At 45.3% G+C, this 14600-nt stretch overlaps 2 protein-coding genes across 23 annotated transcripts in view; one reads left to right on the top strand and one right to left on the bottom strand.

Annotated features, from left to right (window-relative positions):
• The window catches only part of COQ8A (coenzyme Q8A), a 43721-nt gene extending 42121 nt beyond the window's left edge, over positions 1–1600 (top strand). For all 3 annotated transcript variants that reach the window (XM_008268141.4, XM_008268143.4, XM_008268142.4), the window contains one exon: positions 509–1600. In XM_008268141.4, the coding sequence (XP_008266363.1) occupies positions 509–796 (288 nt within the window). In that variant the 3' untranslated portion in view covers positions 797–1600. The remainder of the gene's footprint in view (positions 1–508) is intronic.
• Positions 1601–3519: 1919 nt separating this feature from the next.
• The window catches only part of CDC42BPA (CDC42 binding protein kinase alpha), a 349867-nt gene continuing 338786 nt past the window's right edge, over positions 3520–14600 (bottom strand). For all 20 annotated transcript variants that reach the window (XM_051820816.2, XM_070055638.1, XM_070055640.1 and 17 more), the window contains 3 exons: positions 12239–12356; positions 8224–8381; positions 3520–7817 (listed from right to left, as the gene is read on the bottom strand). In XM_051820816.2, coding sequence (XP_051676776.1) covers positions 7686–7817; positions 8224–8381; positions 12239–12356 — 408 coding nt within the window. In that variant the 3' untranslated portion in view covers positions 3520–7685. The remainder of the gene's footprint in view (positions 7818–8223; positions 8382–12238; positions 12357–14600) is intronic.

Here is a 14600-nt window from a genome sequence, read left to right as displayed (position 1 = left end):
CTCCCACTTCATTATGGCCACTTCCTCTGTGAAGCTTGCCTTGATTTCTGGCTCTCACCTAGCACCCCTGACCCTGGGCGGTCTGCAGTAGACTTGCTCCTCTTGCTGTCTCTCCTTACATCTCACGTTCTTTATGGGTAGGCACAAGGCCTTGAGCCCTGCCCCGTCTCCAGCGGATGGTCCTGGGCTGAGTCGGGCAGGATGGCTGAGACCAGGGTCCTCACGTTCTCTTCTTTTGGGCCAGAAGAGTGTTTTGTGAAAACTTTGAGAGCCTAAGCAGGGCTCTTGCCTGCCACCTGCCATAGGCCCTAACATGCCCTTTGGTCTTCTATAAAGCCCAGTTAACATTTGTTATTTTCTATGTTCCTATGAACCACTATTGGATCTAAACACTCACCCTGACACCCCTGTAGACTGCTCAGCAGAGCTTTTAGTGAGAACTCAGTGCTTAGGGCACTGGTAGGACACCCCAGGGCTGCCGTTCACCCACTTGCTCTCTTCTCTCAAGGCCATGGAAGATGCCCACTTGGATGCCATTCTCATCCTGGGGGAGGCCTTTGCCTCGGATGAGCCCTTTGATTTTGGCACCCAGAGCACCACCGAGAAGATTCACAACCTGATTCCTGTTATGCTGAAGCACCGTCTCATCCCACCCCCAGAGGAGACCTACTCCCTGCACAGGAAGATGGGCGGCTCCTTCCTCATCTGCTCCAAGCTGAAGGCCCGCTTCCCCTGCAAAGCCATGTTTGAGGAGGCCTATGGCAACTACTGCAGGAGGAAGGCTGAGCAGCAGTAGCATCTGGCGGTGGGGCTTTCCTGCGCGAAGCTTAACACTAGCAGCAGGTGGCGCAGATGCTCCCTTCAGACCCCTCTGCCCAGCGAGAAAGGGAGGCTTCCTGAAGCCCCCAGTGCCAGCGATGTACACGGTTTTCACTGCTAAATGTGTGTAGGGTAAGAAGTACAAAGAAGTACAAGAATGATAATGAATTCCCACTATGTCAAAACCTGCGTGTTTTTTTTTTTTTTTTTTTTGTCCTCTGAACTCTAGGTAAGAAGGCAATTTTATTTTCTTCTTTTCCTAAAGTGAATGTTAACCAGGAGTCAGAGTACTGCCTCCCCCCACATCCCTGCCACCAAAACCACACACCAAAAAAGAAAACCCCAAGAAGCCTTTTTGGATTTTATCGACCTTGCAGTCTGAGGTCTGTGTGTGTGTGTTTTCAGAATGGATTTGTTTTCTGCCCTTTTCCTCTCCAGCCTGTGTGGTCTGGAACTGGCAGAGGAGCTAATCTGATTAGTGCCAGCAGTACTACTGCTTGACCACAGAAAAGCCAGGCCTGCTGGGAGTTAACCCTGGAAAACTGAAGCCGTCCAGGACACCTGCCACATCGTGAGAGGAAGGCAAGGGGCGGTGAGACACAGCTCTGACCTGCTGCTGGGAGGTGATGTGGTGAGGAGACCCCTCCCTGCCTGGCCTCCCCTCCAGGGTCTCTGGGAGGAGATGCACAGGAGGGTCAGCACAGGCTCTGGGTTTTTGTATAAGTCTTGTAATTCCCTAATTTACATGTTTCTGTTCAATAAAAAAAAGTGCCTCTGAGAAGTGCTTTAGTGATTGCACTGTTTTCTGTGTCCTTAAGGATTCTGAAGAATGGTGATGACCCATTGCTTTCTAACCTGGTGGTCACTCTTCCCCGTGAAGGGGTCTCAGACCCGAGGGTCCGCATCACAGCTGTTCCACCTTTGATGCCTCTGCAAGGTTTGTGCCTGTTCCCAGCATGAGGTCCTCGGGACCTGAACCTGGAAGAAAGCTACATTCAGCCTGAGAGAGGAGGGGATGAAGGGAATGCGCCCCCATCCTCCCCATGTTCCCTGCTGAAGCAGTCTACACAGTGATACCTGGCAGCAGGGTCAGCCACTTTTAAGATGAGCTGCCGCTAAAGCAACATTTCCTGAAGTGTCCTTAGGCCCTTCCCACAGACCTCTGAGCACCTGGAAAGTGCACTTGCACACAGTGCCCCCAAATAGGTCCTCACGTGCATGCTAATAAGGGTTCATAGAAAGTCAACTTTCTCAAGTTTGGGACTGCTGAGTAGCAGGCAGGATGTGGAGGTCTGGGCAGTCTGCACTGGCACCCAGCACCACCTGTCCAGCCCTGTGCTCCTGCAGCGTACACGTAGGGGCAGAGCCTTGCCAGCTGCACTCGGGCTCTCACAGCCTCTTCCTCTCAGCCCAAACAAATGTAGCAGCAGGAAGGGAAGGGAAAAAATAAAGAACAGCAAGTATTTGCTTTCCCCAAACCACAAGTGTTTGGACAAGAGGACTTCTCCAAGGGTGTGCAAACCACAGCCCTGTTGCCCTAAGTCTGAGAGCCGGCTTAAAAAACAAAACAGAAAGGACTCCTTATTGAGGAGATCACTGTGGATTATTAACTGTTCTGGTCCCAGAGTTCAGTCTGCTCTGAAACTTAACTGATCACACTTTCTTTTGTGCCAATTTTGACTTTCACACTATCATGTCACCCACTCAAAAGTTGAAACGTGGCCAGAAAAAAATGCTTGTCCAGGGCCTGTGTTTTTGTGTCTCTAACAGCTAGAAGAGCTGGACACATTACAGCACAGACCAGAGTATTTGTTACTATAGGTTTTGGGGGTCAGTAATGACAAAGTAGAGGCTAGACATTAACATTTTGTGTATTAACTCCTGATACTCAGAGTGGGCATTTCATAGAGGGGCTGACTGAGGCTTAGAGGGTCCGCAGCTTGCTAGATGGCAGTTTTAAGTGTTGGGACCAGGATCCGGGTAAGGCAGTGTGTCTCAGAGCTCAGGCCGAGTCTAGTCTACACTGAGTACTGGCCAGCCAGGCTTCACAGGCCAGATGCAGCCCTGGGCATCCTTATGTTTCTGTCTGTGACTCTATGAGAGCAGCAGAGTGGAGCAGCCGCACCAGAGACTGTATGTGGCCCCTAAGGCCAGAGAGTTACTGTCACGTTTTCCAAGCCCTAATCTAAACCACTGTACAGCTGCTACATTCTAAGCCCCTCCATTACATGGGCCATGGAGAGGGGAGTGGGGCCCTGAGTAACGAATCATCTGCAGCCAAAGCTGAGGAATTCCCTTGTTAAGCCCTTCTCTCACCTTGGCCCATGCCATTCCAAGGCAACAAAAAAACCTAACACCAACTCTTGTTCTAAGTGGCTGCTGATTCTCTGCAATAAGCAGAATAATTTCAAGCTGCTCCCACACTGATACTGTCAGGACCCTGCAGGAAACCGCCTGCGCGAGTGAATACTGGCAATATTTGACCAGAAGAAGGGAATCAAAACCTTCAAGAGACATTAACTTTATTCTTACCTGAGCTACGAGGAAACAGTCACAGATTAAACCACGGGCAAACTAAGCCCGTGTCCTGCAGTGGTGGGGCAGCGACCTGCATGAGGAGGGGACCAGCAGAAAGAGTCAAACAGACATCAAGAGTCAATCGCCTTTTTCGCTGGGAAAGAAAGACAAACTACTCAAGTCTAATAGTTCCCTGTTTTATTGCAATACATCAAAGTCTGGTTAATATTAAGGGATATCAACACAAAATATTGGTGAGGAGTCTTGTTACATGTCTTACTATCCCACTTTAAATATTTCTGTGCAAAAGAATCCACATCATTGTTTGGTAGCAGAGAATCTCTTAAGTTCTCTAAGACATTAAGGGCATAAAACCAAACAACATAAGGAGTGATGAAGAGGCCAGAGCAGTATTTTTACCTCTTCCATACACAGATTTGTCAGCATTAAATTCCAAACAAAAAATGATTACACCTAGGCCATGCAAAACTGTACAATAATATTACAATGAGAAAAAACCCTAAAAAATGTATAAAATAAATGATAGTACACTATCAAATAAAAAGGCAGGTCATTTTATTTTTAAGAGATTTCCGGGTTTGTTGTAGTGAGTCCCCTCTGTAATTGTGATTGCTCCTGGTCAGTCCCAGGGATGGAAGATGCACCCACCTGGCCCACCCGGGGAAGCAGCACTCCTGCTGGGGCAAGACCCTCCTTATCTAGCTGGACTTCACAGAGAACTCGGGAACTAGGAGAGAGGTTTTAAAATGGGCTCAGTGAAATGCCACATGGCTTATCTAATTCAGGGACTGGCCCAGGGAGAGGTGGGGAAGTGTGGCACCCAGTGAAGTCCCTGTTGTGCCAGGGCACCTGTACTCGGGCAAAATCTGACCTGCAGCATGAGCAGCCTCTGACTGGACAGTGGTGGGAAGCCGCAGCCACGCCCACGCAGCCAGGCAACGGCAGTGTTTGTGATGACTGCCAAGGCTGGCAAGGGATCCTGCGGCCTCTGGTGGTTTAGGATGTCCACTCACCCTTGCTCTTCAGTGCTACCTGAGATTCCACACAAATACAACTAGTTTTTCTCAGTAATGGATGTGGCCACTTCATGGCAAAACAACATGATTCTACCCATAGGGAAGGAGGGAGGGTGAGAGCCAGCCAGGAAATAAGATACAGAAATTCAGGTTCTCTCCTGTAGACTGTGAACAAGAACTTGTTGGAAGACCAAATTGATGGGCCCTTTTAAGTTATATTTTATAACCTTACAGATGTGTCCCTTGGAGAACATAAATTACGTGTGTGTGTGTGTGTGTATACAAAATAATTAAAGAAGTGAAATCTGCTTTAGCCATCACTTGACAAACAGTAAGGCTTGTTTTTGGCAAAAAGACATGCATGCATTTGTGTGTGTGAGATTTTATACACCCAAAGCACATGAAAAGATCAGTCCAATTTCAAGAGTGTACAACCAAGTGGCTGGACATCGATAGCACCAAATAGCGACACAGACATACCATGCCAGAAATGCCTCTGAGAGTACTTTTTCTTTCTACTGAGAGATGATTCCCTGCTGCTCCCCCGCCCCCATTTTTTTAATGCCCTGCAGGAAAACAAAGCATGATTTCAGATACTGATAAAAATACCCCTTCTGTGATCTTTTTCTGTGACCCCTTTGAAATGATCCTTTAATTTTCTGGTTCCCTGCAACCCATTCCCCATCTTTTCAAATCATGCTTCTCAGAAGCTTCTGAAAGTAGCAGTCCCCTTACCTGAGGGTGACGTAAGCCCAGCAGGCTACTGTTATCCTGGGAAAACTTCCCTCCATATGATTTTCTTGGCAGTGCTTCTCCCCCCGTCTAAACGCACCTGGGACTGCTCTCTGTTGACTGCTGGGGTTGATGATCCCAGGGATGAACAGGAATTTGCTGCCTGATCAGCCTGGCAGCCACAGCAAGCCTTCAGGGGCACTCTCATCTGCCCTGTTGAGAGGCTGAGAACAACTCACTATGCCAGAGCCTAACCTGTAAGTAGGGTTATAGTTCAATTCGAAAAGCACTGTCTGAACAAGAAGCACCACAGGCAACAAAAATTCATTAGATCATCAAAGCCACAAACTGATGGCTTAATGTGATGTCCTGTTACTCTTGGCCTGAGTCTGACCCCCACTGCCTGGGAGAAAGGAGAAGGAAAGACAGAGGACCAGAGGTGTAGGAGAAGGAGGGAGGGGAGATAGCCACAAGCGCCCCACATGCTGGCTGCCTCGTTCAGTCCCTGCTCTCAAAGTGCCAAGTTTAAGAAGCTTCCAGAGTCATATAGCAATTGCCAAACTTGAGGCTCAACCCTTGATATTTGGATGTACATAAATACTTTTACAAGACATTTCTTTTCCAAAAGGAGAAAGATTTAGTAGATTAGAAGTGTGAAGTGTATTATGCTCATCCAAAATAAAGCAATCATATCTGAGCCAGCTACCACCAAATCCAGAATGCTAAAGTGTAAAAGCTGTTCTTTAAAATTCTCTATTAGAATATCTTGCAATATCTTCCAACAGGATCGTCTGTCCCTCTCTGGATCTCTGTAACCCCCACGAAGTAGCAGGAACTTGAGGGAAGCACTTAGGTCCTTCAGCCTGCGGCAGGCTTGCTAACAAAAGGGTGAGGGATGCCAGGGACCAGTGGTGAGATGACAGGGCTCAAACACTGCAACCCAGGACACAAATACAGAACTGTTATCATTTTAGCTGCATTCTAAAGAAGGAGGCAAAAACATGGTTTCTATTTCTCAAGGAAACTAGATGAAAAGTAAAAGAGACGGATTCTCTTTACTTCCATGAGATAAATTTTATTTTTTCTTGTTCTATTCATGTGTTTAACTGGTGAAATGACTGTAGAAATAAGTACTCTGGCTCTGCATCTCATTTCCTTATGGCAATTAAAACAGCAGGAATTCAAATGGAAATATAACAATAAAGCAACCTAGGAAGAATCCAGTCACAACGGCCATGCCCGGCTGACTCCCTGCCTGTGCACTAGAGTCACTCACATCCATTCTCCACTGGCTATGGTAAAGAAGATTTGGTTAAGGCTGTTCAAGTCCTTGCTTTTGAGGTTTTACATTATTTGGTAACAAAAGCCCTTTTTTCCCAGGCTTAGCTGCAAAGCTCATACGTGCTCTCAACAGAGTGCTCTGTGAGAAACTGTCTCCAGTCCTTAGATGGACACCTCATTGTAACTTAAGGAGATACACGGTTAGCCCAGGAAAAAAAGCACTTTGATGACCTTTTAATGGGCCTTCAGAAGCTGTGACAATCTTTGTACACTTTGAGACATAAGGGATCAGAAGGTGACAGAATCATATTTCTACATTCACCCGCAGAAGATATCATAATGTGATAAAAAACGAGACATGTGGTTCAAATTGTACCACCAGAAACAGAAATGTCTTGGGTAGAGGAGGTGAGTTTACCTTTCGATGCCACTGCTGAAGTGGCTTCAAATGTCCAAACTCTGGTGACTGGGCCACCCTGCAAACCAGCAAAACCCAAGCCTGCAGGCTCCCCAGGCACCCGTGACACACTACGGGCTGAGACCAGGGCACTGAAGGGACTCTGAGTCCTCTCTTCTCCCTCTATCTACGTCAGCTGAGGCCCTTCTACTCTCTACCTGACCAAGCTGGAAGACAGACAGGAAACAACACATTTGTTAAATTAATGATCTCTTTCTCATATATGCACCCATCTTTCATTGAATACAAGATGCTTCTTTTGCTATATACATTCAGTATTTAACTTCTACATTTATGTATTTATTTAAACTCTTTATTGTAGTAAAATATGCATTGTTTTCACTCATAAGGACTTCCCGGCAACAATCAGGTGCACTCACTGCGGTTGCTGAGTGAGCTCAGTGGCCGCTCCAGGGCTGGTCCTCCCCTCTGGACGCGGAGAATCCATGCGTTGTTTAAGGACTAAAGTGAGGCTCTACTGTGAAACAGAACCTGTCTAATCTTATTCTTATCACTTACACTTGTGTAATCTGTCTATTTAAGCTACCTTTTAGGGGAGGAGTAAAATATTACTGAAAGCAACTCTAAGTGAATGGAATGAAATCAATATTGATGTAAGCTGATGAAAGGAAGTCTGCCTTTGTTGCTGCTGTTAGGTTGGGGGTGTGGATCTGTGAGGTGTGTTGTCAGAACTCTTAGAGTCCCTACCCTGCTGTTGCCACCAGCCCCTGGTCGTTTTCGGGCTTCAGGCCAAGGTGGAGGGAAGAGATGAAAAGTGAGAGAAGGGCCGAATGGAGAGGAGCTGGCAGCCAGAGCCACCCTGGTCCAAGTGCTACAGCAGCTCACGGGTCCCAGCTGCCACGGTCTGTACTCTCCAGAGAGAGGCTCTTGGTCTTTCGGGGTGAAACCGGGCTTGGAGGGCTGCTCAGGTTGGAACTGTTGGAAGCTGTGGAATGCCTTGGAGAATCAGAGTCCTGTAAGGCCCAAAGTGAAATATTAAGCAGAGACAGAAAAGGGGTCACAATGGGTCCCCACCAGCCACTGAGACCAAAGGATGGGATTCACTTACTGCTAGTATAAAGGTCCTTTTGAAAGCTCAGAGGAACAAGGCCTAACAAGTGCTTAGAGTGCTTTCTCCTGGCCTCCAGAAATGCAGTTTTCACACAAAAGCCACTGGAAGTTTGCACACCTCTGGGAAAATTGCAGAACTGGCTCTGCCACCCTAATGGCAAGTAAATATGGACCTCCCCACCCCACCCTGGCACCCACCCTGGATAAGCTCAAGGTAGTGGGATTACTTGGGTAAAAGCACTGGTCATTTTGATACATGCTGACCTCTAGCCTGTCTCTAGGTGTCCTTGCTACCCATGCTCCCCTCACCTCTCCGTCATAGTCTCTCGCTGGGGTGTCACTTCCTTGGTCCATGCCTCCGGAAGACAAAGAGCCCTCTGATGGAGAGGGCATGGGCTGTCGCTTAGCACTGTAGCTTCCGCCAGAGAATTCCCTCTTTAATGCGCTGCCATTCTGAGCAGATGATCCTACAGTACAACAATCAGGCAAAACTTCACCGTGTGTAGAAGAGGGCAGGCCTTCAGAAAGTGCCCGACTACAGAGATGACACGCCATCCTCACCACGGCCCAGAGTCACACTGCCCTAAAGAGAGTGGATCTAGCAACCTCAACCCCTAGTCCAGCAGTCTTGCCCGCTTGTTCTTGTTGTACTCCAGCCATGAGGAACTCTGCTGAGTGGACCACACCCTCCAGATGGTGTCCTCTGCTCAAATGCCTTGCTTGCTAATAATTCCCACTGAATGCTGTTTAGTCTCCCCTCACCCAGTTCTGTCTCAAAAGCTTTTGCCATCCTCAGGGGCTCACGTCTTTCACAGAACTTGTGAAATCAGCTTAGAAACACGTGCCTGCCATTCTCCTAAGAGATGTGGTGTCCTTGCCTCTCCAGGGCCTGGCCCAGGGTTGGGCATGTGGCAAGCTCAAAGCAGATGTGCTCCAAGAGGAAGCTGGGGAAGCCCTCTCCAGGCTGATACCATGCCACCTGACAGAGCACTGTCACTTCACCTTTAGAGAACTTTCAGAAACAACACAGGAAACCTAAAGAAGCACTTTCATACACTATTTGTATCTTAGAGTTGGGGTATATAACAGGGTGATCATCAGGATTCACCGAAAGAAAAAAAAAAAACCTTTGAAAATATTGGGGGTATTATTAGTACCTATTTAAAACTCTCTCTCTCTCTCTCTCTTTTTTTGACAGGCAGAGTTAGACAGTAAGGGAGAGAGACAGAGAGAAAGGTCTTCCTTTGCCGTTGGTTCCCTCCCCAAATGGCCGCTACGGCTGGCGCTGGGCTGATCTGAAGCCAGGAGCCAGGTGCTTCTTCCTGGTCTCCCATGCAGGTGCAGGAACCAAGCACTTGGGCCATCCTCCACTGCCTTCCCGGGCCACAGCAGAGAGCTGGACTGGAAGAGGAGCAACTGGGACAGAACTGGCGCCCCCTATTTAAAGCTCTTAGCATTCACTATTATTCTTTAATAAAAATCCTTAAAAATCCTTCAGTCTTCCTAAACTTCAACATTAGAATCATTGGTCAAAAAAAAAGACAGCTGAGTTTCAGTACATGAATACTTCTAAAAGTTCATGGAAAACTGAATTAAAAGATGTTTTTTGGGGGTGCAAATCTTGAAACCTATGCATAATTTGTTCCTAGCATGCATTTTCTATGAACCTTTTATAAAGATCTTTCATATACATGTGTTTTAAAATTTTTTGTGCTTTTCTGTTTTTCCATGAACTTTGTGAGGTACCCTCATACAACTCTAAAACACAGACTGTGATTGTTTCAACTTTCCATTGGTTTAATCATCTCAATTTTTAAAAAATATTACGAATTCAGTGAAAACATCAACAGCTGTTTAAATCACAGTGATCTAGTGACCACTAAAACACATGTCCATTGTAAGTGAACTGAGCCTAAGCCTGCCTGGCAGAGCATCTTTGGTAATTTCCCTTTAACCCTGTTCTTTCCTGCTTCTTGACTAAGCTCCTGGGTATGAGTCAGAGACAGGCTTGCATTTTCCTGACACCAAAACTGACTACATAGGCCAGCAGTGTTGGGGGTATACTGAGTAGTACATAGCCTGAAAAGTGCCCAGGCCCTATCCCAGATCAATTACAGCTGAATTTCTGGTTTAATTATTTTTAAAAGTTAGTTATTTATTGTATTTGAAAAGGAGAGACAGAAAAAATCTCCCATCCACTGGTGTACTCTCCAAATGCCCAGAAACACCAGGGCTAGGCAAGGCTGAAGCCAAGAGCCAGGAACTCCATCTGGATCTGGATCCCCTGTGTGCGTGGCAGAGACCCCAGGGTGTGCATCTGAGCAGGAGCTAGGATGCAGAGTGGAGTAAGGGCTCTAAACCAGGTACTCCTATAAGGGATAGGAGTGTCCCAACCACTGTGCCAAACACTTGCTCTTGACTTAACTTTTAGAAGCTCTCCTGTTGATGCAAGACTGCACCCTGGGTGGGTTGAGAACCACTAATTTAATCTCCCTCCTTAGATCTGCTCTCTCCACATTCTACCTCCTACCAACCAGTTTCTAGATAGAGCTTTCTTTAGACAAGCACTGGTTTTCATTGATTTGTTTCTTCGGAAATGTATTCTTTGCTTTTTTGATGTGGTTCTTCTGTCTCCTTGGAATATAACCTAATTGAAGAACTAAGTCATTTTTTATTTGATTTTCCTTCTAAGTTAATGTCTTGTTGAGTGCTCAGGTAACAAAAAATTACAAGTTATTTTAAAATTTTGTCATTCTAAATAGAAAATCCAAACTTCAAGAGACTTCTGTTGCTCTTCTATTAACAGTGTGTCCTTAAGCAAGTATTTTTTTTTTCCTTCTGAGTTTCAGTTTACTTATGGGTAAATATAAAATAATTTTGGGGCCGGCACTGTGGCATAGTAGGTAAAGCCACTGCCTGCAGTGCTGGCATCCCACATGGGTGCCGGTTCATGTCCTGGCTGTTCCACTTCTGATCCCGCTCTCTGCTAAGGCCTGGGAAAGCAATGCAAGATGGCCCAAGTCCTTGGGCCCCTGCACCCACGTGGGAGACCCAGAGAAAGCTCCTGGCTTTGATCTGCCTAGATCTAGCCGTTGTGGCCATCTGGGAGGTGAACCAGTGGATAGAAGACCTCTCTCTCTCTCTCTCTGCCTCTCTGTAACTCTTTCAAGTAAAATAAATAAATCTTTTTTTTTAAAAAAAAAGTAGAAAACAATTTTACTTTATGAGGACTTTGTGGGAACTGAAAACTCAATACACAAGGAATAAAATGCAAGACAGAGGTTGGTGAAGGGGCCTATGACGTGTTTCTACTCCTTTCAAAGGAAGGTTACATTCAATCACTTCAATCTTATAAAACAAAACAAAACAAAAAAACAAGGCAGGCTGTTTTGATGAAACAGCACAAGGGGCCAAGGAAAATTTGAAAATGACAGTCTCAGAATGGTGGTCTCACTAAGTCCACAGTCTCATGCGGTGGTTCTGGAGATACGGCATGCAACCTTGTGTGCTAACAGGGTCTAAGAGGTTCCCCTGCAAGCCCATCCTCCAGTGGACTGGGATAGGGGTGGTGAAAATCACTGTTTAATTTGACTTCATATCCCAAAGCCATGGTGCGTCTTGGTGCGGAATATTCCTTGCTTTTTACTGTGAACACTGACAATATATTCTCCTTTTTCCTTGTCTTGCTACTCTTCTAGACATGTCTTAAACAAGCTGGGACTATTCTTGGATCCAATAAGGGGCATTTCTAGAGCAAACCACACCTGGAATTCCTGGGATGGTCTTTTTTCATACCTTACAACCAGGAATCTCAAAAAGGCCAAGTTTGATTACCTCACTCAGGGCCTTGATAGGAATGCGAAGATAGCTCCAGTAGTTTCCATATTGTCAACAGCCATGGGAGATTTTCACTTCAGCTCTTCTAAGGAAATCTCTGTACTGCAGGTCCTGTCTTACCTTACTCTCCAAGTCCCATGATCTGACCCTTACATTCCTCTCCCACTGTATTTCTTGTCACTCCCTCACCACTATCATAGCCACCCTCCTCTAAGGAAGGGATCTGATTTTTAAGTAGGAATTTATCCCCAACAGCTACATATTGCTATTCTCCATTATTGCACTCTGTTATTTCCTTCATTGTCACAGGATTTGTGATCTTTTCTGTATCTCAAATGGACTGTGTGCTCTAGAATCCAGGACTGTTTCTTAACCAAGCACTCATGTCTACTAGGCATTACTCAGCAGGCTCTGCAGGCACAGAGCATGCACAGGTGAAGAACATGGCACCCAGGGGACCAGGAGGGAGGCAGCCCAGGCCACTTACTTGCTGACAGGCCACTACTAGCACTCATGGAACGACCCGGCTCAGGGCGGGACTTGGTGATAGATGGAATACTGACTGAGCCACTGAATACTGTCCGACTCTCCTGAGGCCGAGGGTTCTAAAGCAAAAGAGAAGATACATTCTTCAGCCATAAAGAAAGAGATTTTCTGCAGAGAAGTCTAATTTTCATGGTAATTACCAAGAAATAAAATTCCATTGACCAGAATAATACAGAGTAAGGAACATCAGATTACATAATCCCTCCCACCTACAAAAGTAAAACACACACAAACACACACACACACACACAAACATAAAAAACCCTAACATGAAGTAAATCTCATCCCAATCAAGGATAAGTACCTATCCTCATACTTACTGAAACAAGCATCAGTGGATTTTTTTTTTTGGTTGTGAAATAGTAAGTAAAAGTTATATGGTTAGATGTGACAGTCAAGTGTAGAATTACATGGACATTTGCAGATAATCCAAACAAAATTCTCACTATTCATAGGGCTTTTATTTGCTTAGGTAACTCAACAGCTAAGTAAGTCTATTTGGAAGAAAAGTCAGCTAAAACTACATTATTCTAAGAGAATTATTGATGTGAGACCAGGTGTGCCATTTAAATGTTCACACTCTCAGTCACCAGACATCTGTAACAGCTCACACACTCAGTCACATTGTGGGGCAGCATTGTGGCGCACCTGGCAAAGCCTCTGCCTGCAATGCTGGCATTCCATATGGGTGCTGGTTCCAGCCCCAGATAATCCACTTCCAACCCAGCTGCCTGCTAATGGCCTGGAAAAAGCTGAAGAAGATGTCCCAATTGTTTGGGCCCCTGCTACCATACAGGAGATCTGGAAAGAGTTCCTGGCTCCTGGTTTTGGCCAGGCCTTGCTCGAGCCATTGCAGTCATCTTGGGAGTGAACCAGCAGATAGAAGATGTCTCTGTCTTTCCCTCCCTCTTTGTTAATTCTTTGAAACAAATAAATCTTGTAAAGAAAATCATGTTGCAACAACTACAACCTGGGTGAAGTTATTTAACTTGTAAACATTAATTTGAAATTTCTCCAACTAATTGTTGAATAATTTTAGTGTCCCAGATATGAAAACAGCCCTTGGAATGTTGTGCCAATCCTACACATGTAAAGGCAAGCGACAGAGGTAGGGGCAGAATGAGCTGTCTCAGCATAGCTGAGAACAGGAACCTTGCAGGCTTCTAAGACTTAGAGGTTGGGATTTGGGGGCTGACAAAAGCCAAGAGGAGGGGAAAATATTTCAATATTCTTTGCAATCACATTTACTGCAACTGCATATACCATATTATTAACATCTATTTTACCAATCACAATGCTTTCTCCAGGTATGGACATGGGCCTAGTCTCATTTAAGCATTTTCTGATACTAACGGTATGGATTTCTTTTAACTTATAGTACATTCAATTGGAAAATTCCCTTGTTCCTATCAATTTTTCTTTCATTGCCACAAAAATGATAGCAATTTTACAAACTCATGGTGTTCACTGTCAGCCAGCTTCCTTCAATTCCATCAGCTATTGCTGAGCAGCACAGCAGGGGTGGGAACCTTTTGTCTGCCAAGGGCCAATTGTATATTTACGATGCCCATCACAGGCCATACAAAATTATCAACTCAAAAGTTAGTCTGCTATATACTTAATGAATTTTTCAAGTTCCTGTGGTTGCCTTGGCAGAGCACACTGTATGACTTAGCTGGCCGTACACAGCCCACCACCCTTACAATCCCCAAACCTAGCAGAGAGGCTGGAGGGCAGCTGGTGAGCACAGGCCACACAATGATACAGATCACATTCACTCAGGTGCCACTAGCTCACTGACAGCAGGCTTTGGGCTTGTTCAACTCTGAGCTTTAGTATGCACATAACACCTGCTCCACAGAGCTCTTTTAGGAAGTAATTATGCCTTATAAACAAGACCATTAGTCCAGTCCCAGTAGGTACCTTTCTTTGCTCTAATAAGGACCTCAAACAGCACTGTGCAATACAACTGTCCCTTTTCCCTTTACTTACAACAGCAAATCTGCAGAAGAGAAGGCAGTTACAAAATTCATGCAAGTATGTAACTGTATAATGAAAATGTAATGAAAAAAGTCACGTTAAAAAGTAGTCAAAAATTCAAGTTTTGTGACTTTTCCAAAGGATCAATTTGATAAATAGATAGCCACAACCACTAAGACAGTTACTAGATAATATATTTTCTAAGTGCTAACAAGTTCTTCATCTTTTTAAGAAGAATTGACCATACTATCTCAGGCTTTTCTCAATCATAAGAGAACACAAGGCTAGTATTAAAATAACTAGTGTATTTTATTAAAAGATTT

This window comes from Oryctolagus cuniculus, chromosome 13 (assembly GCF_964237555.1).
Source record: "Oryctolagus cuniculus chromosome 13, mOryCun1.1, whole genome shotgun sequence".
NCBI classification, from domain to species: domain Eukaryota; kingdom Metazoa; phylum Chordata; class Mammalia; order Lagomorpha; family Leporidae; genus Oryctolagus; species Oryctolagus cuniculus.
The sequence above is the reverse complement of the archived record's forward strand: the minus strand, read 5'-3'. Positions and strand labels throughout refer to the sequence as shown.